Genomic DNA, 27,567 nt, shown 5'->3' with positions numbered 1-27,567 from the left:
AGGAAAGGAAAGGAAAGGAAAGGAAAGGAAAGGAAAGGAAAGGAAAGGAAAGGAAAGGAAAGGAAAGGAAAGGAAAGGAAAGGAAAGGAAAGGAAAGGAAAGGAAAGGAAAGGAAAGGAAAGGAAAGGAAAGGAAAGGAAAGGAAAGGAAAGGAAAGGAAAGGAAAGGAAAGGAAAGGAAAGGAAAGGAAAGGAAAGGAATATTTTGGGTCCTTTGTTTATTTTAGGACTTGAAAACACAGGACAAAAGTCCAAAGTTTAAAATTTCTGGAGAAATGGTCATGGCATTCTAACTGGGTGTCCAAGGTCCTATCTTCAGTAGCAAAGAAACTAACACTAAATATTTTACGTAAAACCCTACCTAATTTTGAAGAATATTAACATTGTAACCCAAACCAAACAGAAAAACATCGAATTAATTATCACCGTAGGAAATGAAGCAGCAGCTCCACTACTGATCCCCAGCACTGTTGTTCCTATGCCACAAAGTTCAGCTAAATACCTAAAAAACAATAGTAAAACATACGTAACAATCTTAATCAGAAGTCTCTGAGATCACAGTGATGTGAACTTTGCTAAAGTTGAATATCATAAAACTGCCCTACCGTACCAGCCGAATGATAACAAGGATAACAAAGAAACTGAATATAAAGACCTTACATGTTTTCCCTAGAACTTTCTGGGTATAAAGAAATGTTGGGTTAAAACAGAGAAAAATACTGAAAGACTATGTAAGAATGCTTGTGTAACATCGCCTCTTTTAGAGTGTAGTAGGAAGAAATAGATGACATTTTTTCCTGCTATGAAAAGCTTAAATATTTAATATGATTCTCTTACCTCAACTGACGACCTAATTTTCTGAAGAGAAAGCTGATTGTTAGAAGGCTTAAAGTAGGAGGTGTTGACAAAACACAGGCTCGGTAATATTGAAGATATTTTCTCAGCCCACTTGTGAATGCCTGGTATCAATAGAAAATATTAAAATTCTTACAGTTAAAGCAGTTAATAGTCTATCTATGTCTCACCTGAATTGCATCAGCATTGAAAACTAACCCTTTACTAAAATAATTGGCATATGCAGGTAGGAGAGACTTGTGTACCAAAGTGAGAGTCAATGCAGCTTCAGACATTCAAATTAGCCAGGTGACTTCTCTATACTCTTTATACACTCAATGCACAGAGCCCATACCCAGGCACAGTATAATAAAGCACCTTGGTTCAGCTTCTTTGAATTGCCCCTTGAGGAGCTCCTCGCTCTCTAAGAGCTGTCGTATGAACCTATGGCAACCTGCTTCCTTATTATCATGCTTAAATTGGATACTGAAAAAATCTCCTCTAAAACTTTTTCTAACAAGACAAAGACCTTCTTATTCAATTTCTATTAACATTACTGTAAATCAAATATTCAGAAGGAATACATTTCAATCAATCTTAAACTTAATTCTATGCATTAGAAAGAGATGAAATCACCTGCTAAATTACACAGTGTACATACAGATCAGCATAATATGCAGAGGACTGACGGGGAAAATTTGCACTTAATTCTGAACAGAGGAAAAGTAATTAGAGATATTAAATATCATATTGCTCTATTTCAGTTTTAATTTTTTAAAAAATACATATTCTATATATGCATAATATATTAAGAAAGTTCTTGTATTTTAATTTTATACATCTTAATGTATAAACACATGAAGTTTTCAAAACATCTAAAAATTATATTCCTTTAATCCTTAACAGAAAAAATAGCACTTGAGGTAATGAAGACCTTTTATCACTTGTTTCAGTGCCAGCAAGCCCTAAGCACACAGAGCTGGGCTTTAAACACAGTGTTCCTTGCTGACCTGGGATGAGCATTACACTTAAAATGCTTTGCAGTTTTGCAGAATGCAGAAATTCCAGCTTTACATGAAATCAAAGTTACTTTCCCTACCTAAGACATCTGGCCCATTAAACCAAGATGATTTAATACAACTGCTTCACCTGAAACACAAGTCCTTTGCTGTATGAAGAATCTAAAACTGGCTGAAGAGAAAAACGACTTAGCCGTGTGTAATAGGTTCCATACTCTGCAACTTCGGAGAGCAGGTTGTTCATGGTCTCTGGTGAAGTTCCAGACACATATACTCCCTCCTTTATCACAAATGTCTGAGCAGCCTAAAAGAATAAAGAGAGAAAAAAACCCCACAGATTCAAATATTTTATAGCTGTATTCTGATTTAAAATAGCAAACATTTACATACAAAAGTAACAGGAAATTTTCAGTTTAGATACTCTGGTGACTGAGGCAATATAGCTGGGACAGTGTATTAAATTGTAGCAAAATTTCACAAGTATGAACAGTGTTTTCGAATACACAGAAAAAGACTCATTATCTGAATCTTTAAATAAAATCCAATCTGCAAAACTATTTACACATCTATTTTCAGGCACTCCTTAACCTATTCTCACTTAGAGGGCTATAAATACCCTTAGCCTGTTGCAATAAGATAATTATTGCAATATGTAAATACTGCCTTACTTCTGTTGGGTCACACTCAATTTTTGAACAGCACCCACAGCTGCAATATCTCACAAGAAACATGTCTATTGAAGAGGAAACCTCTACAAAGAAAAAAACCAGGAAAAGGATGCAACTAAAACACGCAGTTAAAAATCTTCCATACCTGATTGAGTGAAAATGTAGTGGACACCACTCCAATGAGGACATTCAAGACATCCTTAACCAGTTCAGGTTCCTTCATAAGCACGAGCTGTGGAAGCTGAAGTACAGTATTACTGAAGAGCTGCAATTCCCCTTCTCGAAGTTTGTAAAATTTGTCAAAAGCTTCTCTCCCGGCTTCAGTAAGGTACGGTTCCTCTTTTTTACCAGGTGGGCTGTGTCAGAGTAAACAAAACGTTACAAGGTGATTATGTGAAAAGAAATATATCTCTTGAAGAAAAAAAGGCATTTCAGGAATTTACATGGCCAGTATTGACCACAGAAAAAGCTACTAGTAAGACAGTACATTTGCAAGGCAATGTGCATTCAGTCAGTGAAAATGTAACCCACACTCAGTACAGTGAAGAAATAGGTACATCATTTGGACATCAGTTCAGATTCAGAAATCTTGCCAGAGAACTACCAGCTTCATTTGTGGCCTCTTTAGAAACTGAAAATATGGAATCTTTGTAGATTGAGATAAAGTGCATAGCGCACAAGAAGTCAGATTAGTTAGAAAAATGTTCATTTCACACAAACAGCAAGTGCTTCCATCATACCCTCAGTGTTTGATAAAGATGATTTTATCTCTTCCTATGAAACAGGTGCAATCTAAGAACCAGTTTGTCACACCTACATTACTTTTATTCCTTTCTCAGTCATTAATGCAGTATTTAATTATGTGAATTAAATATGCACAGTTCTTATAGTGAGGTCACATGGAACTAGGATGAAATGCACCTCCATACATCTGCACATGATGCACAGTAAGTTGCCAGTAACCTCAGACACATACTATCCAATTCTTTCCCAACATCTTCGTTTGCTGGGTCCGTATGTGAGCACCGCATCCCACAGGTCTATGTCCGGAGTCATGCTGGGCTCTGACTGAGAATCAGGAGTCAGATTGGATGCTGACTGGAATCCCTCATCTTCTGACTGGTCTATACTCTGAGGAACCTGCCAGAGAAAGTTCAAATGTTGTACATGAAAACATTTTACTGAAGAAAAATATGTTGATCGAGAAGATGTTCTGTCATCATTCGGGATCAAGTAACTACATGACCCTACCAGTGTTGTCCATCCCCCTTTTATATCTCTTTTAAGTCTTTCCTGAGAACACTCTTTTCATTTGCCAAGTCTCTACAGGTACCAATGCCTATACACAAAACAACAATCACCACCAAAATAATATACGAAGTTTGTTGACGTCAAAACTGAAACTTCTTTGGTAAGCATATAGTTCTAAGAATTTAGAATCTGAATTCTGGATTTTCAACAACATGTAACACTAATAAAATCATACTGCTCAGTATTCCATTTGAAGAAGTGATTCAGGCTGTAATTCTTCAACTTTGTAAACATTTTGTTAACTATGACTAATACAGTTTGATCCCTTATGCTTATTCATGTGCACAAAATCTGCAGGTGTCCAAACCGTGTATCTGACACACCCTCAGCTGCCTCTCAACAGGAGTTACACGCACAGAATAGTATCCACTTTTAGTACAAGACAATCACAGCCACATAAAATGCAGCATGTTCTTCAAGAAATTTCAAATCTTCCAGTGTGATAGAAAGAGTATAGTGCTTATTCAAAAAGGTTCTGTCTCCTCTTGGTTACAATTTACAGCCGTATGTGCACACTGAATAGCACTGGGGTTTTCCCTCTTAATGTGTCTGCCTTCAAGTTTCAGTTAAGATCTTGAGTTAAGGGAATTGCAAGAGCTATCCATATGTTAAGTAGAGCGAACAAAATAATTATTAGAAGTACAGAAATATAAAAAAATCTACCCACCTACAGTAAAAATGGGAAGAAAAACAAAAACAAGTTTATGTAGTACCTCTACAAGAATATAACACAGCAAAAATAAACAGAATGCACAGCAAAAAGCAAAAAAAGGTACAGTAGAAACTGTACTCACTGAAGAGGTAAAAGGACAGTGGGAACTAAGAGGTTCAATGAAACAGAATAACTGAAAAAAGATGGTTTAAGATATTAACAAGCCAAGAAGGAAATACAACAAGTTAGGTAATGTAATCTGAACAGCAAGACATACATTCAGACAGGAATGTTTACGCAGTCGAGCTGAGCAGTAACAAATAAGCAACAACACAAAGGAGTTTGATACACGCAGCAGGCTGGGTAAGGCACAGGTATCACTGGTGGCTCAACTTCATAAAGACTATGGCCACGTGATGGTCTTTTACACAGTTACAGGACAAGACCAAGGTTTGCTGTACTCCAAAAGCTTATCTATCTGGTTCTCAACAAAGAAAATGATCCCTGCTGTGTCCTAAATTCCAACACTGTCATGCTTCTATTACAAATGAAAGGACTACCTATATTTTAAACTGTAGTTTCAAAGCAGCATATTGAAAGCATGCATACATTCTGAGGCCAAAACAAATGATACCATACTTTAATTGCAAGTCCAGACAAATCTGCATTGTCAGGCACAGGTGGTAAATCCAACTTGATGTCCATATCATACGTACGGCTATGGACTAGGGCACCGAAGAGCGAGACCCGCGTTTCTTTCTCAAACTTGTCACCAGCAGGGCAGTTCTGTGAGAACAGCCCTATGGCAGGGAGTCCAGTGCCAGGTGCAGCCTCCATTATCTGAAGCGTCTTTTGAATGGTGTCATTGAACTGACATTCTTCGTTTGTTATGAGAGACTGTATATCAGCTTCAAATACACTCACGTCATAATAATCATAACCCTGATATTTTACGTTTCTCCCAACATGCTTGTTGTTCAGAAAATAGTCCTTTTTTTGCGGTACAAGCTGAGGAGGCCCTGTTCCAGCAAGCTGGACTAAGAGATCCAAGACAGAATTAACTTCAGTAAATGGTAAGCACTCAGCTGTTTCCAGTTCCTCTACAAGATTCTCCAGTCTATCTGCTTGTGCACCTAGGCCACCAACTCTCAAGTTGAAAGACAACATCAAAATTTTGTTTTTGACTGGAAGCCTGGAAACGTTTGATTGCAGCTTGCGAGCCTCATCTTGAAAAAGGTTCATGAACAGGGCATTATAAGCAACCCTTTTCAGACTTTGCTTAGCCCTTCTCTTGCTGATCTTCCGCCTGCCCAGGTGGACCTTCCATGGCAAACCTGTCAAGTGTGCCTCGCACAGATCATTGAACAACTGTGTAATGCTCTCCATCTCAAACCAAACTGTCGGGCTACAGCAGTTACAGCCTGGGTCTCTGGTTTCATGTGGAGACCTGAAAAATATCAGGAAAAGGAAGAAACATACATATGAGAAACTGGCAAGTACATTTTAACTTAAACTGACAGGGCCCAGAATGAGAGAGAAGAAAACTGACCTACCGTGTATTTAGGACATGAGCTATAAAAATAACACCACGACTTTGATCGCAAGGAAACCGATGGTCGTGCAAGCTTAATTCCAGACGCCTGGCTTTGCCTGACAGACTGAAATAGAACAGAGAAGACTGTCCTGTTCTAACGGAGGATTCATCTGGGGACACCTCCAGAAGCTTTACCACTCTGGCTCTTCTCAGGAGACATCAGCCACCTCCGCAGGGGCTGCGGGGCCACCCGAGAGCGGGGAGATGCGGGTGAGAAGATGCAGGTACTGATGGCGCCGCGCAGCGCAGGACCGGCCTGCACGACACCGGCCACCCTGGCGGCTCCGCAGCACCCACCGGCCGGGGCGGGGGTTCCAGCACCCCCGGGGGAGCTGCCGGCGGCGGGGCTCACCCTGAGAGCCAGGCTGGGCCCACCTGAGAACCGCGTCCCGCTCCGCCTGGCCGGGGCATGCATGCAGGCAGCAGCAGCACAACCCGCAAAACCCCGCACCCCGCGGGGCGGCCCCGCCACCCCCCGCCTGCTCATGCCCCGGGGACCCGGCAGCCCCGCCCCGGCGCCCCCCGCCCTACCTGCGGCGGCTCCCCCGGGCCCGGCGGCAGCGGGTCCCGCGCCCACAGCTTCCCCCAGCGCGGCCGCCGCCTGCGCTCGGCGCCGCCGACGTCACGGGAGCGCGACGGGCCGCGAAGCGGGAGGAGGCGGGGGCGGCCGTGGCCCCGCTCCGTTAGCCGGGGCTGTCCCGCTGCCCGGGGCGGCCCTCGCCGGGAAGGATGGGTGGTTAGTAGGTCAGAGAGGTTCTCCTCCTCCCCTACTCTGCCCTGGTGAGATCGCATCAGTAATATTGTGTCCAGTTCGGAGGAGAATGAGGGGTGACCTTATCAATGTTCATAAAGGGTGAGTGTCACGAGGATGGAGCCAGGCTCTTCTCGGTGACAACCAATGATAGGACAAGGGGTAATGGGTTCAAACTGGAACACAAGAGGTTCCACTTAAATTTGAGAAGAAACTTCTTCTCATTGAGGGTAACAGAGCACTGGAACAGGCTGCCCAGGGGGTTGTGGAGTGTCCTCTGGAGACATTCAAAACCCGCCTGGACACATTCCTGTGTGACCTCACCTAGGTGTTCCTGCTCCATGGGGGGATTGGACTGGGTGATCTTTCGAGGTCCCTTCCAATCCCTGATGGTTTAAGCAGTTCATGAGTTAACGCTGTCACTCAACTGGCGAGAAATAACGCACTGTTGCCAGAAGGCACTGAGCCGTGCAGGGCTGTATCCCCAGCCGCACAAGGTAACTCCACAGGCTTCTGACAATGTTTGCAAACTAATTCTACCAAAAGTACACCTTTTTTTTTTTTTTCCCCCCTCAAATTCATTCTTTAACAAATTTGATCAAGATCTTAGAAAAATACATATCAAAATACAACATTTGTTTCATTCAGACACTGGCTGTAGAAATTCAGTCAAAGGCAGGTAAAAGGGAACAAGCTGAAATATTTTTGAAAAAAATGCTCTTTCCTTTAAAAGGCTGAATTAACAGTTATTTTTTTTTTCTTTTTCTGGGGAGATAAAAGAAGAAACCAACAACCCTCCTGTTCTGAAAACTTTTTGTGAAAACGTTTGACATGGTTTTTAGTTTATTTTGAAATAGACTTTTATCTCAAAGTGTTCAAGGATGGGACATAATTTCCCATCCAGCAATCACAGAAAACCAGTATCCCAAGCAGTATTGCCAACTGTAAAACCAGACTTAGTTATTCAAATTATGTAAAGCTGATCCAAGTAGCAACGACACTATAAACATAATTTCAAGTTTCTGAAATCAAACGGTCACAATCACAGGAATGCTCTCTTGAAACTGAGCCCTAAACCGTACCTGGAAGGCTGCAAAACGAGGCACACCATGGCTGATGTCCAGTTTTGATCTCTCACATGATGTCAGCCTTGGGCCAGTCCCAAATCTCTGGGGGTTTGGGGTTTTTATTTGTTATATAGACAACTTAACATTTGAAAAGAGGGCAGAGTGAAGCCCTCTAGACACTGCTTGATTCAGTTATGTATTTGTGATTTTACACACACAGAATATTTTTTTCTGTCATACCTAGCACATCACAGGTGTGATGTAGGAAAGGCCCACACTACAGCTCTTGAGCTGCTTTTTTTCTTCTTGCAATTAACAATTACACATTAGAAAAATTAAAATAATAGATCATGTTAGGTGAATCCTTTAAATCAGGTTATTAAATGAAGTGTCATTAATCCAAAGGACCTATTGCTAAGGTTTAAACTCCCAATGAAATGGTGGTGGTGGCAGCAGTGCAAGCACTTCGGTATCGCGTTGAATAACATTAAAATGTTTTGGCTATTGTGACTGCTCATTCAGGTGCACGTCTTCTGGGCTTCTTTGGCATTCACTCAGTCAAGCTACAGCATACGCAAGCCTGACTTACAATGTCATGAATGACTTGGGCCCCAATTTGCAGTAACAAAGTACAGCAGTTGTCTTCAGTTGTCAGTCTTGAATAATTAGTGCCAATACAGAATTTGCAAGCACAATTCTCTAGCTGAAAATATAGATTTTTAATTATTTTAAAAACAGGAGGCAATTGTGAATGGCTCTTATCTCTTTTCCTGATGATTTAAAAGGCAATGTGAAGAGCAACACGTTTTTTCTTCTGCTGTGTAAAGTGATCCTGAAGTCAATTTCTTGAAATCCCATCCTTCACTGAAAAGAACAGCAATAATAAAAACTGTTATTAATCAAGCTCATATCACAAAATTCCCAGCCCCATAAGAACATTTTTATTGGACCCACACCACTGCTCTTGCCATTTCTTCTAAAAGACAGCAGGGTATTTTCTTTCAGAGAGAGATGCCCACCTTTATCATGGCTTTTTCTGCTGAAACCAAAAGTTAATTCAGTACAGAAACATTTCTGGACAAGTATGCTTGAAAACATACACACCTGCCTGATCCTATTCCTATGCAAATGCAGTACCCGATCCTCAGCTATTTGTGCAGGGACTTCAAGTGCAACTAATCACTACTGAGTTATGTGAAGTTATTTCTAGACAAGTTAAAGGTATAAAAATGTCACCTGATTTGGCACTATATTCAGAAAACACATTAGCAATCAGAGTCAGTGTACATCTTATTAACCATTTTTTAAGCACATAAAAATGGACAGCTTACCTGAACACTGAAGCATTTTCCATTCCTGCTGAAACTGATCTCTTAGTATTTTTATTTTAGTTACTTTTTCTTGGGTAGGAGGCACATAAACTCCAAAGTCAGGTGTAGAGGCACCCACTAATGCTTTGGCTACACTTTGCATTAAATTCATCTCAGTGTCCTATTTAAGAAATAAATTTAAAAAAATTCTCCTGGGAACCAAACTTTCTTTATTTCAGTAATACATGAAATATTTTAAAACAAGCTTTTATAATTCAGTTGCTAATATTTGTGGCAAGAATGAGCAACTTTCAATTTTCAAAGAAAAATGTGCCAAATTTGAGAAGTTTTTTATGGAAAAGGTAAATTATTTTTGATCTCCTGTAAAACTTCTCTTTTTTTAAATAGAGAAAGAATCTCAGTTTTTCTCTTGTGATTGAAAAGAAACAGTGATGGGTTAAAGGTAAAAAATATTAGGAGGGAAAGGGAACACAGAGCTTGTTTACTTCATGCATCATTTATTTTCCATCCGTAGAAAATAGTGATATATTTTGCTTCATCAAAAAGAGGTTTTTGACTCCTAACAGTCTAAATCAATGTTATTTACTCACAGAAATTATATTCTGAGGTGTCCATAGCATATGAGGATTATTACCATTTATTTTTAAGACTGTAACCTCTATTTCATTTTTAAAAGATAGAATTATTTTTTCAATTATTCTAAAGAGCCAAAGCTATGCATTAGAAAATCCCCACACATTAGATAATCCTGGTATAGAGCTACCTGTGGAGTGCCAATATAAAAGTCTCAGTAATTTCTTGAAGATGTACATCTAACTTCCTTTTCATCTGTGAGTTTACCCTTCAGAATATCAATAATTCTTTCAGCTTCATACTCCTAATTAGTAATATGCAAATACACTATTTCTGCATACTGCCTATCACTGTACAAATTATATTAGCTTAGACAATTTACATATCAGCACTGTAAATTAAAACAAGTAACATATGAGAAGACTACAGAATAAAGTATGTCATAATCCACTTAATTGGCAGCTTAATGAATAGTATGTCTTTAATTAGATACTTGCTGCAAAACAGATTAGAATACAATTGCATACGTGAACAATTATTCATTGTTTCTCATTAAATAAGGACTAGAAGGCACAAAAACAACCAAAAGTTACTGTTTCACAGAACACGCAGGATGCTGCAGGGGCCAAGAGTGTAAGTTGAGTTCTTAAAAGAGATTAGACAAATTCAGGGAGGATAATGCTCACTGGCACTTGTCTCACACTGGTCTGGATACAGCCTCCGACTTCCTAAATTTAGAGATTCTTATTGTGGTAATGTATGGAAAAACGAGACTAGGGAAAGATCTATATATTCTTTACTTTCTTTCCCCTGCTCTCTATCAGAAACACAAAGCTGGGGTAGATGGGTCCTCTATGCATTATTGTAATTAAGTTCACCTAAAGGATCTGTACCATTTTGATTTCTTTTCTGCATGATGGAAGCTGTGTGTGATAACGCAGAGCACGGGAAAGAGAGGGAGAGGAAATTTGGTGGTTTATAATAAACAGGACAGTGGGCTGCTTTCAGGCACATTTGATTGAAAGAGGCCATATAATTAACAGACAAGTGTCCCTTTTCAGGAGACAGCTGTGAGCTATAAATCCTGGGTAGAAAGGGAAGTTAATTCCCAAACTGTGGCAAATTGTCAGAACATCTACTGCCTGCAGACATAACCACGGACTTGCATTCATGCCTCAGCTGCTCCCTCACACAGGCTGCCTACGCCTTGGTGCGTGTCTGCGTCTGGCCTTGTTCTCAGGCCAGAGAGAACCTTGGGCTGCTTATGTGGTGAGCTCAGGGGTACCCAAGACACTACAAATACAGCCAAGATTTTCTACTGGGCAGCCTGAAGCAGTTGATACCCAGCACGCTGCTGATTGATTTCAGTTCTGTCCTAGGCACGCTGAAGTACCGCCGCTTAGTACCACTGCTTACCTCCATCACTGCAAAAATGCGAGACTCGGCTAATCCTTGTAGTAAAGCAAAAAGCAGAGAAATCCCACGTATTCCAAGGCTCCTGTTTGGTCCAATAGCTATTACTGTCAGGTTAGGCTGATAACTATATGCTACAGGAAGAATGAATCCAAGTAGAGCAGAAAAGAAATCATTTCCTTCGGCATCCTTTAACAACAACGAGAAACTATTTAGTACAAATGTAAAGCCCCAAATTCCCAGATATAAAACAGTCACAGAAAGCTTTTGATTGACCTAGGAAACACAATACTGGTCTATTTTCACAGCAATTTTTATATTAAACATGTAGATTATTCACCTCCTCCTTAGTGTCTTTGCACTCTAACTCTGCCTTCTTGAAGATGAACTACAGTGGCTACTGAAGGTTTCCTCAAAGCTGTGCCTTCTAACACACTCTGAATAGCTGTGAAGGAGCAGTACCCAGGTAACAGCAAGAAAAGGAAATATTTTCAGAGATCCAAATTGCAGTGAGAGGTATAATTCTCAGAGTGATTTTATGAATTTGTCGATATATTATTTCTGCTAAAAAAGTTGTATGTTGTTGTGAATCTTACCTCTTTCCAGTTTAGAGAAATACAGTGTTTGGAGCTGGTCTTTCCAGACTCTTCATTCTCACAAATATGTATCATGAGTATTTTTCTGTAAATAAACCCCCCCACATCTGAGTATTTAACCAATGACTTCCAATGAAATAAAAAGATATTTTCTTTCCTCATTCTTTAAATACTAATTCATAACACAGGAACAAATAACTATTTATGTCATGGCATGTAGTAATGCAAACACCAATTAAAACTGAAATCCTTTTTGAAGTATTTCTAAGAAGAGTATTCGAGACTATGGGCAAGTTAAATTTAACAAAAAGGGGAAGTGGCAAAAAAAGTTATGGGTAAGTAAAGATGACTTTCAATAGAGAACTCGACATCAGCACTATGTGCCCCCTGCAGTTATAGGGGAGTACACCCTATAAAATTAATAATTGCTGCCTTTATTACTTTATATGTTCAATATTCTATTTTCAATAACAATCTAAATTTAAATTCATATAGAAGGATCATACATTAAACCTACCACTAAATTAATAAAGTGGCATTTAGAGATAGCAGTTTGTCTTTAAAGATATATTTGGGGATGGTTCATATTTTGTCTCAAGCTAAACTTGAATGAACATCAGTTCATGACTGATTCCTTAGTGCACATTTCATCATACATATGGACACCTAACGAACATTTATAAAGCCTTTGGGATTTGACTCCCTGAAGCAAAGAGAAAGCTCACCCATCTTCTGTGTTCGGTATGATTTGCATGTCTCCAACAAATATACAAAGCACCCTGCAGAAAACAAGTAACATTTCCATCTACAAGTAATTTTTTTCACTTAGTGCAATTTGTTTAGAGACTTTGCATATAGATTAGATGCATAATAAATAATGTATATTGTTTCTGAATTGGGTCCATTAAAAGCATATAGAAGACACATTTATGACAGCTCAAGGGAACTCCTTTTCTCCCCCCCAAACACTGGGAAGTAAAAAGAAAACCAAGAAAATGTCCTGAGGCCGAAGACAATCGAAATCTGACAAAGAAAAGGTAGGCTAGCACAGCAGTACTCCTTACAAATGTTTTGCCTTTGGTAAGGCAAAAAAAGTTTTTGCTGGCACATACAATATTGACTGTACTATGTACTGAAAATGCTATGTGTTTTAAAATTAATGTTTCAAAGGCAATTAGCCATATTTTACATACTTTTATCGTTTTTTTACATTTTGTCAAAGAGCCCCAAATGCAAGAGACACAAATTCACCTTTGAAATCCAAACTGAACAGAATGTCTTAGTGCAACAGCAACAGAAACAGCAGCTGTGGGTGATTCTGCAATTCCATTGCATACCTACAAAATATATTTTTCATTCAGAAATTATTCAAACTGCACAAGAAGACGTAATTTCTTTTTTTGTAACAACTGTATTTTTACTTGTTTATATGTATCATTCAAACAAGGCTATAGCTATATGAGAGGGATCTTAATGGTCTATTGCAGTGGGGTTAAGAAAATACTGTTAATTCATTTTACACAGAAAGGCCACGTTTGATCATTATGCCAAGAGCTGTTCTATTACTTCAAAAGCATGGTGCTATGTTGAAAGGCAACTGTAAAAACAGCTTTTGTTGGGGAAGGTCATCTTTACTGGTTCTCTTGATAGTCTGCAGACTGGATGCATTCAGTGTGCCAGCAGGCAAACTGCACCAGGAAAATACACTCTATGAAGAGGAGGTAGCCCCTGAAGTCTAATTCCTACTCTTCCTTTAACCTAGGCAAGCTATTCCTTTATGAAAAATACAATGACAGTCTTAGTCAACCATTAAGTGTTTGTATTGTGTAGTGCTTTGAACACTACATGAAAGCTAAGCTAAAACATAATGCATACTACCCCTCCCCACTCCTCCTCTTTGGCAACACAAAAAGCTCAGCTTAGCATCTCCGACTCATGAAAAGTTCTATTTCTTTTTCCCAGTTCCTTTTTTTAAAATCTATTTATAAGTTATCCTAGAGGAACTCTTCCTTGCAGTCCTGGTACTTTAAAGAGAGCTTTTCATTCAAAGGGAGAGACTGATCTATTATGAAGTAACATTCTTGTTTGCATTTTTTCCTCTTTGTTTCTCCAAGGTTTTATACATACAGACATGCACCCTCTAAGCCTGCCTTTGATTCCTGACCATGCAAAATCAAAATGCCAAATTGGAATTACTCTGTTCAGAACCACAGCACACAGCAGTGTTTTCAACAGCTCCACTACACCAGGGTGGGGGTGGCGTGTGTAAATCAAAATTTGCTCAGAGGAAATTGTTGTACAAATCATGGCAAGCACAGCTGTACATAGCTCAGCATCTTGTGATGAAGGGTAAAGCAGAAGTAAACTCTGCTAGAGACAGAAGGCAAAACTCTGTACACTGAAACAGAAAATTTTTTTACATTTCTTGCTCAGATTTCTTGCTGTTGCTCACTGGTGCTTGATAAACCAACTTCTGCTCCCCTCAACTGGAGGAAGGAATACCTGGCTCATCTGTATGTTTGAGAGGGACAAGAAGGGTCTTACTGACTCACAGGCTGGGACTGCAGAAAAGCAGGAAAATGTCTTGCCCAAAGATCATTTGAAAGATGTCCTGGCGTTAACAGCTATCCCTAAATGAGAGTTTTCTCATCTTTCACCCTCACTCATCTAGCTAAGCACATTCTAGCTGAGATTAGTGGGGTTGTGAACTATGGCATAACATGAATGACAATGTAGTAAAATCAGAAGTCAGTGTAATCCAACTCCCTCCCCACCCCACAAGATCAAGGCAGTTTATTATTACCTCCTTCTTAAGTATTTTATCTAGGACAGCCAGCATATTGCCAAGAGAGTGTAAAATTTTGTCCTCTTTCACAAGGTCTGCATAAAAGCCACTGTAAAATAAATGAAGAAAAACTAGGTTAGAAGCATTAATGCTTTCTAAGAGGACACTGACACAGTACTTTGCCGTTAGTATTGATGGGGTACATTTTGTGCAACACATTCATTCTCAAAACCCCAGATCTAGCAGGAAGATGACAACGCTGTTGCCTGACAGTCTTGAGCTCTCTAAACCTGTCTCCATTCTGCACTGGAAGGAAAACAAAAATGTCTGACAGTATTCAGGAAAGTGTTCTGTCAAAATTAGACTAAGACAAAAAGCTGAGCTGCTCAAATCAGACCAGTTTGGTATTTTTTTCAGCTAAAAGTGAAGACAGAGCTTTAAGGCACCTTCCCAGCAAAACCTCTTCCTAAATGAATACATTTGTGCTGACTGTTCTATCTCCATTGAAGCAGTTTTCTCTGAAAATATTCTGATTAGTTCTTTAAAGGAACTTTAAAGTTTACCAGGCTTATATATATTGGGCGACGGGTGATAACCAACACTGATGTCTCCATTTTTCAAAGAAATAAATTCTGATTATAATAGAGTAGACCAAGGCCAAAAAGATGACCATGACAGAGACAGAGCTAGATGGCAGTCTGTACAGTGACCTCTCATCCTCATAATTATGCTGAAAATTAAATAGACAGGACCAACCTGACAAGCGCTTTTATTTCCGTTTTATCCATTTCCTTCACCAAATGAACGGGTACAGGGAGCAAATGTGCTGAACCTTTAGAGTCAGCTGTTGTTGCTGTTTTGATGGGAGGTACTGGAAATAGAATATTTTTCATGTGCAGTTCCAAAAACCTTTCTACTTTGACACTTTCATCATCGTTAGTCATCTTAGATCCAGGGTCTGTGAGGGGATTCGGATGAGCGTTCTTTAGTGGGTGTGACTTGGTGCTCAAATTTTGTAAAAATGATGTGTCTAGAGAGAAAATAAAAAGAGGGGCTTCACATGTTTTAATTCCAGACTTCTTAATGTTTGGTTACACTTATCTACAAAAAGAGTAGGTCTGTATTCATAGTATACCTATTTCTTTCCATGCACTAGCTACAATGTGTCCTGCCACAGGTATTATTTTTCAGTGCTGCTACATTTACTTTAATCTAGAAGTTATGTCCATACTTTTGACACACAAAACAGCATTCTCAAACAAAGGTATCAAAGCACTACTGTTTGGTGTGATGTTTGCCAGCTTCAGAAGTTCTTTTCAGACCAGCTGAAGACAGGGACCTGAATGACACCTCTTAGCGCTTCATCGGTCACTTGATGAATAACTGGTAGTTCAATTCTTTCATCCACTATTATTAATCTTGATAATTTTGAATCCATTTACCAATCACTTTTGCTTGAAGAAAGAGTAATTACCTTCATACATCAACCATCTCCAGTAGGGTTTATGTGCTGCTCTCACATTTTGAATAGACTCAATTGCACTACAAAAGAAACAGGATTAACAGTATCAGCAATAATGAAAATACAGGAAACATAATTTACCTCCATGAAAAAACAAAACCAAAAAAACCCTACAACTGAATACGAACAAGCCCTCATTTGTTCCAAGAATGCAAAACAGAAAAATAAAGAGAATGAGAGTCAATGGGCAGATTGCTCAGAAAGATTAAATGCAAGAGTCAAAAAAAGGAAAGTGAAGAACATATGTAGTATGTACCTTTTAAGTACACATTAAAGACAGTGAGTGAAATCCTGACCTTGCTGTGGGAGGAAACACACCTGTCCCTGGCTTCAGGAAGGGCAGGATTTCACCTGTTGGTCTTTGCTCTGTCAGAGATTTTATCTACGGAATGTAAAGATGTAATTAGATTCACTCGAAAGCAAGACTATCCATTCAGGAAGATTTGGAGTAGTGTAGAAATCAAATAAATCACATTTGCCGCTATTCTGTGCATTGAAATATCTTTTTTATCATCCCTGCTACTTGCTGCGCTATAGGCAAATGGTCCTATTATGCTAGCTATCATACAAACATAATCCAGGTCATGTTAAATCCAGGACAAATTCTATGTACTTGGAGATTATTTTTAAGGTGTTCAGGAGCTGGACTGACTTAATGGATGACTACGTAATCACCTCTCTATTACCTAGGATGACAGCAACCTGAGATACTACAGTTGGCAGAGCAGAAAAAGAGGTGATGCAGCAACTATGGGATGTGCTAGCAGCAAAATAACCAGCTTTACTCCATCAGAGTTTACCAAATCCAACTCTGCCCACAGCCTGTGTGTATCTGCACTGCTTCCCTGACTGACCTGAGCTCCAAGTTGTAACTAGCCCAGCCAGCTGGTAGGTGCTGCCACTAAAACACATGAGGAGTATCACTGCTGAAAAAAACAAAACATGTTTGGAAAACAATGTTCCAAAACATGGAACATTGGGGTAGGGACACTGAAGATGGATCACGGAGATGTGGAGGAGATGGTACAGACATGTAGAGGGAGATACTGTTTAGACGTGGGACTGATTAAGGCACAAGATTCAGAATGCTTCTAGGCCAGATTCACCATTGTGCAAATACAATCTGTCTCCAAAAAGAAGTTAGGGCCTAAGTTTAATTATCTAGGTTCAGCTCTACACAGTCATACGCTTTCACACCCCAGGCCTCAATACTCCAAATTCCAGAAACACAAGGAGTCAGGACTGGCTCTGCACAGCATCAGCTCTCAGCGAGGAAAGGCTGGCTCCAGCTCTTGCTGTACTGCAGCCACTGAAGCGGTTCTGGTGTCTGGAGAACTAATCCTTGTGATCACACACCTGCCCAATTACTGGCTGTTATTCACTGGTATTGCCTTGATTACAGCACAATTGTCTCACCCTTGAGTGAGATGGATCCTTACACGATAATGAAGCCCAAGGACAAATAGCATAAAATTATAAGCCAGAACTTCTTGCAACTTGAAATCATTTCAGAAACAAAAGTATACAAAACTGTATTTTGGATGACTTTTTCAAAAAGCAAGTTATAATCTAAAGTGGAAAATATATTATAGAGTGTCATATTAAAACCTTGGTTCAACATAATGTTCAAAGCATGCATACCTTCAGTCTCTTTGATAAACACATGGTTTGTCCTAAAATTCTTTATATGCTTACCTTAGGCAAGGTGCCATTTCTCCAGTTATTTGAGGTACAGGATCTCCAAGCAAAGTTTTTACAGTCATACAGACTGATTCAGACAATGACTTTAAGTGGTATCCACCCTAGAAAAAAAACCAATTGTATGTCATTCAAGGAATGAGTACTCGTAACACCTGTTTGAATACCACCAAGGAAAATAAATTAAACTTTTGAAATATAGCTGAATTTACAGAAACGGAAGATGATATGCAAGGACATCTACGCTAATGATTTTCAATAAGAAAACGGTTAAGTTAGAGGCTATTTGTTGAACTTCACTGGCATCTCATGATTCAACTCACTTTCTCATGGTTCAGTTCATTTTGGAAATTGGTCATGACTTTGCCATGAAAACCCTGGAAACATATTCCTTCTCTACCCCTATCTGTGATACACCATCTTCAGTAATTCTGGTGGAAGATTCCTTAGAAGGCAAACACTATCACTCTAAAATGTCCATGCAAAGGAAATCTCCCACAGACTGACATTTTTAAGATATGTTTGTCCTAATGGTTTGGCAGAACAACTGGAGACAGATTCCAGACTGCTAGACTGTAGCTGACAGCCTGCTCCCTGCGTGCCACCTGCGGAGCAGTCACAGTCCCCGTACTAGGAGGGGATGCTTATTTGCACTTCAGCTAGTAGACAGACATATATAGAACCTGCTGGAGAGACAGAAGATGGAACAAAGGCCACGCAAAACAGAGTTCAAGTGAATCAATTAATAAACCATTCACTCTGAGGCCTTGTCAGCCGAAATATTTTCACACAATTATTTACCCGAAAAGCCACCATTTTTCTAAAATGCAGCAGAAATAGCAAGTTGAAATCTAGATTTCAAAAGGAGGAAACATTTCAAATTTTTTTAAAAGCTCTTGAAAAAGAGCTTGCACAGTGGCTTTTAATCAAAAAAGAGCAAATATAGCAAGTGCTTCTTTATTAAATAAGAGTATATTTAGGTTAAAGGTTTTTTAAACTCTTTGGAGTAAGACAAACCTGCAAAAGCATTGTTAGTGCAGCTAATTCACTCAATACGTTTTAATGAGTTTGGAACTATCCAGAGCAGCAGACTAGTCACTGTTGACAAGAACTGAACGTATCTGTGGAGGATATGGTGTTTTTGAACAACGGGTATTTGCTCCTCTGCTTCAAAATTTTAAGTCAAAAACATCAGTTAAGGCCTTCTTTTTATTTTACAGTGTATAAGAGCATTGTCAAATCTTAGCCACTTTTGCCTTCCTGATTCTCAAAAGAAAGATAAAAAGAATAAATTATTTTGCTAATAAGTTTAGTTTCTAGCTTGCCCTATAAAGCTCTAAATCATAGACCCTACTCCTGGGAGTATGTTTCAAAAGTCTTTACCTCTAGGACAACACACAGCTTTCCATTAGCTAACTGCATCAGGAAATGGGTAAGGTGGCCAAAAACCTCAGGAGTTGCATTCATCTGACCCTAAATCAAAGAAAAAAAATTAAGAGATGGAACTCTGATTTAAAAACATTGGTGCAAAAAACCAAACCACACACTCTGAAACACATGAGTCTGAATTGGAATACTGGAACACTTGCTTCTCATTGCATCTAACCAAATGCTGAACCAACTGCTTTCAAGGAAGGTACAAAAACCAACACAGTAATTACGCCTATGAGATAATCTGTCTTTATATGTCTCATTGTAGTATTTAATGAGCTTAAAGACTCAAACATGTATTTTTAGCATGCTCAAAGTGAATTTCACTTAGCAATCACAGGACATTTAAGAGGTGGGAATATTTTGAAAACAGATTCATCACTGACAACACAAATGCCACAACTAGTTACTTACTTCAGGGTCTCCAATTCCAGAATCGTAACCAGAGGAGACAAGAACCAATTCAGGATCAAACTGTTATAAAACAGAGAAAGTTGTAGCACATTCTTATGTCCTATTTTCAATTTTGTACTGGATTTGAACTGTACCATGTTCAGCTCTTTTTTTCAGCTAGAATATGAACACAAATAAAGACTCTCCTTGAATAAAAATTGAGATTACCCTTTTATACTATTTTCATTCCTGCTAGAGAAGCTGCATATATTATATGGATTATTTAAAAGCTAGCATTCCAGAGATACTATTCAGTTGATCAGGGCATTATTCATATCAGCAAAAATAATGCGTTAACTGTGCTACTGGCAATTGCTGCTTTTCTACAAAATATTCAATGATATCTGCTTAAGAAGTGGTCTTTGGTTTTGCTATTACCGCTCTACTCTGCACCGGTGCGGCCCCACCTGGAGCACTGGGTGCAGTTCTGGGCGCCACAGGATGAAAAGGATATAAAGCTACTGGAGAGTGTCCAGAAGAGGCTATGAAGTTGGTTTGGAGCGGAAACTGTATGAGGAGCAGCTAAAGTTACTTGGTTTGTTCAGCCTGGAGGAGACTGAGGGGAGTCCTCATTGTGGTCTACAGCTTCCTCACTAGGGGAGGAGGAGGGGCAGGTGCTGAACTCTTCTTGTCAGTGACCAATGACAGAACCAGGAAGATGGGCCAGGGGAGGTTTAGGTTGGACATTAGGAAAAGGTTCTTCACCCAAAAGGTGGTGGAGCACGGGAACAGGCTCCCCAGGGAGATGTCACAGCCCCAAGCCTGACAGTGTTCAAGAAGAGACTGGACAACACCCTCACACACAGAGTGGGAACTGTGGGGTTGTCATATGCAGGGACAGGAGTTGGACTCAACCATCCTTGTGGGCCGCTTTCAACTCACACCATTCTAATATTTTCTATGATTCTAAAGAGCAGAGCAGTAAAAAATTACCTCAAAAGCCATTGGAAGCAACACATGGAAAAATGCAGCAAGATAATCTGAATTTCCCATCCCAACCTGCAAAATGTGAGAAATATAGGTCACATTTTCCTGCTAAAGAACCTTAGAAAATTTGTTATTCTAAGACTGTAGTGAAAGATAGTACTGAAAGTTAAAGATAAGGGAACCTTATGAGGTCATGTTCCATTTAAGTAAAGTGCATAAATATCCACCATTTTTCTCTACTGAATGAGAATGGATGTAATCTCCTGACACACTTGTTTCGATGGCTAGGCAAGATATTCAAGAAAAAAATAATATGTGCATGTTTCTCTCTCTTTTTTTTTATTTTTTTAACATCATCATATTCTGAGCCATATTTCTCAGCAGACATTCCACTGACAAGAAGGAGGTACACTGTGCTAAGACATCTGCCAAGGAAGCAAAGCAGTGCGCTTCTTCAGAAGGTTTTACGTAAAGCATGAGATAGAAAGCTACTGCATTTGCTTTGTTGTGCTGTAAACAACATTTACCTTATTCCAAGGCAAATTTATGTTAAAACCTTCTCCTCTGCCCAGACCCACAGCATCATAATCAGATTCTTTGAGTGATGGCCAGAATTCCTGATGTTCATAGCGATGCCAGGAAAAATACAAAACACTGAAAGATACAAAAACCAAAAGCAACTTGGCAAAATATTTTTAAACTGACTTTACATCTTGAACTTCATGGCTGTACTGACTGAAAGCATGAAATAGAATCATCCTTTCCCCTTACTTCTCTTAATGGACTTGAACTGTGAAACTTGGTACAGTAGGGCCTATGCCAAAATTAACCTAGGACAGGTGCTAAAAATTCATTGTATTCATGCAATCCCTTCATATCAAAGACAAGACATTTTCAGAAAAGCAGACTTCTTTCTACAATCTAATTCTGTCACAGAGAGGTCTTACTACTGGCAAACCAAGGTAGTCATATTGCTTATGGTGACTGATATTCTTTACAGTAAAATAGATTTACATATTTCTTTTTGCTAGAATCTTCCCTCTATTTCATAATAAGTAAAACCAACAGTGACTAAAATAGCAAGGTATTTGTAAGATTCTAGTTTCAGAAAGTTCAGAAATCTTATTCATTACAGATGAAAGCAATATTTAACCAGCTAACATAACAAATAAATAAAATATCCTTCAAACCTTGGATCCTCTTCGAATATATATTGAGTTCCTTGCCCATGGTGCACATCCCAGTCAACAATTAGGATTCTGCATAGATCAGTAAAAGAAAACATTCAGCAGAACCACAGCATCTTATCTAAAGGACGTACAGATGAATCATGTTTTTTCTGTCCCAAAAGCTACGTGACACCCAGAAACCTCTAGACATTAATCTAAAGCAGTACAATGTCAAACAGGTATCTGAACGCCATACTTGCATACGATAAGCTCCTCTAGGGTCAACCATGCACTTACCTCTGTAGACCATATTTCAGTTTTGCATATTCTGCTGCAATAGCAACATTGTTGAACAAACAGAACCCATTAGCTGCATTTTTCTGGCTGTGGTGACCTGGAGGTCTAAACCAAAGTTTAATATGGTTACTCACAACAAAGGAAATTTGGGGGAGCAGTAAAGACTTTCTGTTTTCTTACCTTACTAATGCCATTCCATTGCACACTTTTCCTGTCATCACAGCATCCACGAGCTGCAAAGTTGCTCCTACTGCTAGCCTGGCACAGCGATAAGTGTTCTGAAAAAGAGAACCTCATAGTTGTCATCCATCACTTGTCAGCTTGTTTCAAACTAATCACACAAGATGTGCTTTTGCACCCCAATGGCAAATTGTCTTGACATAAGCCTACCCTAATGGTCTAATGGTCTACAGTAACATTAAATGACAAAAATATACTGGCATGATACAATTGCAGAATAGATGACAGGACACTTAAATCAATTTAAATTACACCATTACACTAAACTTGAAACAGATAACAGCATCATAAATATATGTAAGTTTACTTAAATGGCAAAAAATGTATTGCTGATTTTCCCCTCCTCAGAAAAGTGCCACTCAGATGCAAAAACACAAACATCTGTAGCTCCCAACACAGGAAGCAGTTTAACTTACACACCGGATGAAAGAAAAAAGCATCATAATTTCCAGAGACTCTTTTCAGTTCCTTTTCATTCATTGTTTGGGTGCTTTTTGCCATTTCCAAGTGTTCAGAACTGCAGAGGAGAGAGAGGTGAACACAACACTTAAATAAGCAAACAGACCTACAAAGGGTTTTATTCAACGCAAAATGTAATTAGGAGTAGCATATGTTAAAACAGGCTTTCTGTGAGACTTCAAAAGTCTAAAAGGTAGTCTGGAATATTAGTTGCAGGATATAGTGAAAAACTAAGGAGTAGTATGAAAGCAAGAGTTCTTGGATGTCTTAATCTGACATTCTTCTCCCTTTTCCAGTAGCAAGAGCAACCAGTCTTGCTTTCAAAAAATGTCTGTTTGTTCATCATGCAACAATCTATTTTGCAATCCACACTACATATGGATACCAACAAGAACTAAACTAGGATTCTAACAGTCATCAGAGTGTGAAATGTAAGTCCAAGAATGTGTGTCTAGTGCTCCCTTGTTCTACAGAAAACAAGTATTTGAGTGAATCCCTCATCAGGTGTGTACCAACTCCCTCTTTTCACTGGTACAAAAGTGCAATAAGTACTAAAGCACCAGAAGCAACGTTTCCCCAATTCTGTCACTGCTCTCCTGCCCTTGTGTAGTGAGCTGGAAATGGAGGCTGATGGCACCTACTCCCTGTCCCATCTGTGCCCTAATCCACGGCAAAATGACCACATGTGCATGCCTCCAGGTGGACAATGCCAAAGCAACCAGAATTTCACAACAAAATGAGACACACTAGTGCTGCCTAATTGAAATAAAGCTAAACAGTGGCTTCAAAATAGAGGGTGTTAACGGGAACAAAACCACATGAACCTGAATGACTGTATAACTCCTAGTTTAAGTTCATCAGCAGCCCCATAACTAACTGTGAACACACACACAAAACATTTTTCTAGGCATCATATATTTGTTTCAGAAAGGAAATACTTCTATTATCTCTAGTGTACCTACAGAAACCAATACAAGATTTAGTGGAGTCATTTATCCCCCAGTCATCTAGCAGGAGCAATTCAACTGGCAACAGTGATCAAGTCTCTTTAATACCCAATAAGCAAAGTATTTACTGTGAAAATAAATTATATTCATACACAGCACTAATTGCATTCTAACAAACAAGTATGTTCCGAGGAAAAATACTGTTCTGGAATCTGAAAATTTAAGTATGACTTGGGATCAAGCTCTGGTTATTGTCACAGGTGTCAGGGCCCTGAGTGCATCCCTTCCCTCCTGGGGTTTGGCTGCTGGGTTCAGAACCAGCTTAGAGACAGTGCCACTGATCACCTTGAAAGAAAGAGCTGGAAGGAGCATCAGCAGAGGGTCCCTGCATTCAGCTCTGCTAAGAGTCTCAGCAGAGGCTCCCCCTCCTTCCCTGGACACCTGCTTCTAAGACATGGCTCTCATCCTTGGCCAAACTGCGGCTGTGTTGTGCAGCTACATCTGTGTCTCACCATGAACCTCACGGATCTGGACATGGACCATGACCTGCGGGCTGACCCAAGCTGGACCTCAGACCTGCCACGTCACTACTGAAATTACTGGAAGTCAAAGCCATCGAGTTTTGGAGCAGACCTTTTCAAATGGAGCAAAATATCACCTGGAGGTATGAGATCTGTTATTTCATCGAATTAATCTGAACAGTAATGAAAGTAAGTTTCAGACCTGTGAACCAACAGGATCTCCTCCTCGCTTCCTTCTCTGGCAGGCACATGGACACATCTTTCCACAAGATGGTAACATTTAAGCTGCTCATAGGAGGATGACAGCCTTTCTGGCACTTCGATATCGCAAACAGGACTAAAAATAAGCAATAATCACATTACTATAATACCACACCAGCACAGCTAACAAATACACTTCAACATACCTAGCTTTTAACTTCCCATTGCAAGAAAATTCATTACCCTCATAGAGGGACACGTGGGAGTAAAAGGAAAAAAAAATTTGAATACTTTTTTCTTGGAATTGAGCCAAAATTGCTTCTAAAATATGTAAACAGAAAAATATATATGATTCTTCAATGAAAAAGAAACGCCATTTTTGTTTCCTTTCTTACCACTGAAATTAGCAATGCTTAACTACAGACAGAGGAATGCTGAAATGAAAAGCTGTAGATTACAATGAAGGTGAACACAGGAGAAGTGGGCTTGGGAGAGAAGACAGCAGTGGGCAGTTACTCAGAGCGTAGCAAAGGTACATTTAAGGAACTGGCATATACCCATTTCTAACTTAATTTAATTGACAGGTTTCAGCTCAGTATGTGTACATATTTTTTTCCAAGATCAAGAATACTTTAGCTTTATAAATAATTAGCTTAAAATACATTATTTAGGGGGCTACTCAGATGATTAAAGCTAACACTTAACTTATTAAGGCCTACCAGACTGGAGGCCCACAGCTTCTCAAATCCAGTTTCCGACTGTCATCACAGTATCTCGATACTGTATCTGGACCCATTACAGTAACAGTACTGTAACATTTTCCATTAAATTATCTGGATATAAATCAGGAATAAACACTTTTCTCCAAAAGGAAAGACCTTCTATTTACTAGGAAAATGACAGGGTATCTAGCACTAGGTATTCCCTATTACATTTACAGAAGCTGAATTTACTTGGTACTTCTCTCAGGAATCCTAATAAGAATCTATAAATAAAAAAGGCAGCAGTGACTTACTCGCTCCAAAGCAGTTTATGAGTGGTCATCTCCTCATCATAAACCAGAGCTGTTCCTGAGGCCATTGCTACACACAGGACAAAACAAATATCCCAACACTCATATTTGAGGCAAAAAGTAAACATATGTTAAAATAACTTAATTACCAGCTAGTGGCAATATATGTACACAGTGTACCTGCTTCCATGGTTTTGCACTTTGTAATTAGAGAATGAAATAAAAAAAAACCACTTGGGAGGAGTCCTCGGAAGGCCGAGGAGCGAGGCAGCAGTGCAAAGCTCATGGCACAGGCCTTCAAACCGAACGCAGGCGGGCAGGATCCGCGCTTACGTGAATTTCCCAAACCTGGGCGCAGGTACCTGTGGCGGTGAGGGGATCACCCACAGCCCCAACGGGTCCGGCCGCACAGAGCCTGAGCAGGGCCTGTCCTGCCGCTGCTGCCCACGGAAACCCGCCACGGCTGCTGTGAAACTGCTACTTGTCAAGGGTTATAGAGCCACGAAGTACGAAATACGGGGCTATATACACCACGGACAGAATAATCACAGGGATGTGTGGTGTTCAAAACTTTATCGCTCTTCCAGAAACGCAACGGAGACGCTTAAGACAAACAAAGAAACCGATGGAGAAAGAGAAACCAAGCCGCACAGCCGCCCCACCGAAGCCCCGGAGACGCCGAACGGCGCGTTAACGCGGGCCCGCTCCGCTCCGCTCCGCTCTGCTCCTCACCTCCCGCCCGCCGGGGGAGCCTGGCGGCCCCAGGCGCCCTGACACGGAGCCACGCGGGCCTCGGCGCGGGCCGGCGGCAGCACCCCGGAGCGGGCCGGCGGCACAGCGCGGCTCCCGAATGCAGCCAGGACGTGAAGCCCCAGCTCCACAGCCCGACCTTTGGCCCGGCCCCCGGGAACGCCTCGGCCCTCAACAGCAGCTCCGCCCGCCACCGCGGCGGCTCCGGGAGTGCCGAGCGGAGTCCCCGCCCCGCGAAGAGCCCGGAGAGCGGCGGGGGCGGGAGGGGCGCGGCCCAGCGGGTTTTTGGGCGGCGGTCGGGCCGCTGTGCGCTTCACCGGTGTGTTGTGGGGGGCGTTGGAGTGCGCACAAAGAGAAATTTCCACTGTGCTCTCTGAAGCAGGTCTGACAATTTGAATTGTATTTTCAGGCCAAAGGGCATCCAGCCACAGGTATTGTGAAGTTTGTAGTGTGTAACAAATCCAAGAGCAAGAAACCCCACAAGCCTGGGCTGTCTGCTATCCTCTAATGTAAAGACAAGTGCAATAAAAACTTGAACTGAAATGATCACTCCTTTGTTTTTGCAGAGTAATGGGAGTCCATTTCCTAGATGGTGACACCAAGTCCTGTGTCCGTCACACCAGACCAGGTGTCCGTCACACCAGGCTCTATGTCCGTCACACCAGACCAGGTGTCCGTCACACCAGGCTCTGTGTCCATCACACCAGGCCAGGTGTCCGTCACACCAGGCCAGGTGTCCGTCACACCAGGCGCCGTGTCTGTCACATCAGGCTCTATGTCCATCACACCAGGCCCCATGTCCGTCACACCAGGCTCTATGTCCATCACACCAGGCTCTGTGTCCATCACACCAGGCCAGGTGTCCGTCACACCAGGCTCTATGTCCGTCACACCAGGCCAGGTGTCGGTCACACCAGGCTCTATGTCCGTCACACCAGGCGCCATGTCCGTCACACCAGGCGTCATGTCCGTCACACCAGGCTCTATGTCTGTCACACCAGGCTCTATGTCCGTCACACCAGGCTCTATGTCTGTCACACCAGGCCCCATGTCCGTCACACCAGGCTCTATGTCCGTCACACCAGGCTCTATGTCTGTCACACCAGGCCCCATGTCCGTCACACCAGGCTCTATGTCCATCACACCAGGCTCTGTGTCCGTCACACCAGGCGCCGTGTCCGTCACACCAGGCCCTATGTCCGTCACACCAGGCTCTATGTCTGTCACACCAGGCCCCATGTTCGTCACACCAGGCTCTATGTCTGTCACACCAGGTGCCGTGTCCGTCACACCAGGCTCTATGTCTGTCACACCAGGCCACATGTCCGTCACACTGGGCCCGGGTGC

The 27,567-nt window shown here is 40.8% G+C and overlaps 2 protein-coding genes across 6 annotated transcripts in view; both read right to left on the bottom strand.

The window, feature by feature from the left end:
- The window catches only part of TUBGCP6 (tubulin gamma complex component 6), a 20,482-nt gene extending 13,773 nt beyond the window's left edge, over window positions 1-6,709 (bottom strand). Inside the window, 7 exon segments of the mRNA XM_065054581.1 lie at window positions 360-501; window positions 837-958; window positions 1,983-2,156; window positions 2,666-2,876; window positions 3,497-3,660; window positions 5,123-5,930; window positions 6,609-6,709. Coding sequence (XP_064910653.1) covers window positions 360-501; window positions 837-958; window positions 1,983-2,156; window positions 2,666-2,876; window positions 3,497-3,660; window positions 5,123-5,869 — 1,560 coding nt within the window. The 5' untranslated portion in view covers window positions 5,870-5,930; window positions 6,609-6,709.
- A 944-nt stretch (window positions 6,710-7,653) lies between these two features.
- HDAC10 (histone deacetylase 10) lies at window positions 7,654-26,453 on the bottom strand. Of its 5 annotated transcripts, none has more exons than XM_065048920.1 (21): window positions 26,360-26,453; window positions 25,474-25,540; window positions 24,460-24,594; window positions 22,751-22,847; window positions 22,271-22,368; window positions 22,091-22,195; window positions 21,815-21,883; window positions 21,152-21,278; window positions 20,631-20,696; window positions 19,659-19,718; window positions 19,197-19,286; window positions 17,811-17,917; window positions 16,068-16,135; window positions 15,350-15,623; window positions 14,612-14,702; window positions 13,060-13,145; window positions 12,534-12,587; window positions 11,809-11,893; window positions 11,216-11,401; window positions 9,227-9,386; window positions 7,654-8,759 (listed from the first exon to the last, which is right to left on the bottom strand). In XM_065048920.1, the coding sequence occupies exons 2-21, from the start codon at window positions 25,536-25,538 to the stop codon at window positions 8,734-8,736; spliced, it is 2,049 nt and encodes a 682-aa protein (XP_064904992.1). In that variant the 5' UTR covers window positions 25,539-25,540; window positions 26,360-26,453; the 3' UTR covers window positions 7,654-8,733. The 5 variants fall into 5 exon arrangements, with proteins under 5 accessions (XP_064904992.1, XP_064904990.1, XP_064904991.1 ...); XM_065048918.1 differs by lacking the exon at window positions 26,360-26,453 and adding an exon at window positions 26,203-26,345; XM_065048919.1 differs by lacking the exons at window positions 9,227-9,386; window positions 26,360-26,453 and adding an exon at window positions 26,203-26,345.
- Between the last annotated feature and the right edge of the window lie 1,114 nt (window positions 26,454-27,567).

Source organism: Columba livia, chromosome 1, assembly GCF_036013475.1.
Source record: "Columba livia isolate bColLiv1 breed racing homer chromosome 1, bColLiv1.pat.W.v2, whole genome shotgun sequence".
Lineage (NCBI taxonomy): Eukaryota > Metazoa > Chordata > Aves > Columbiformes > Columbidae > Columba > Columba livia.
This window is presented reverse-complemented; position numbering and strand designations above follow the sequence as displayed.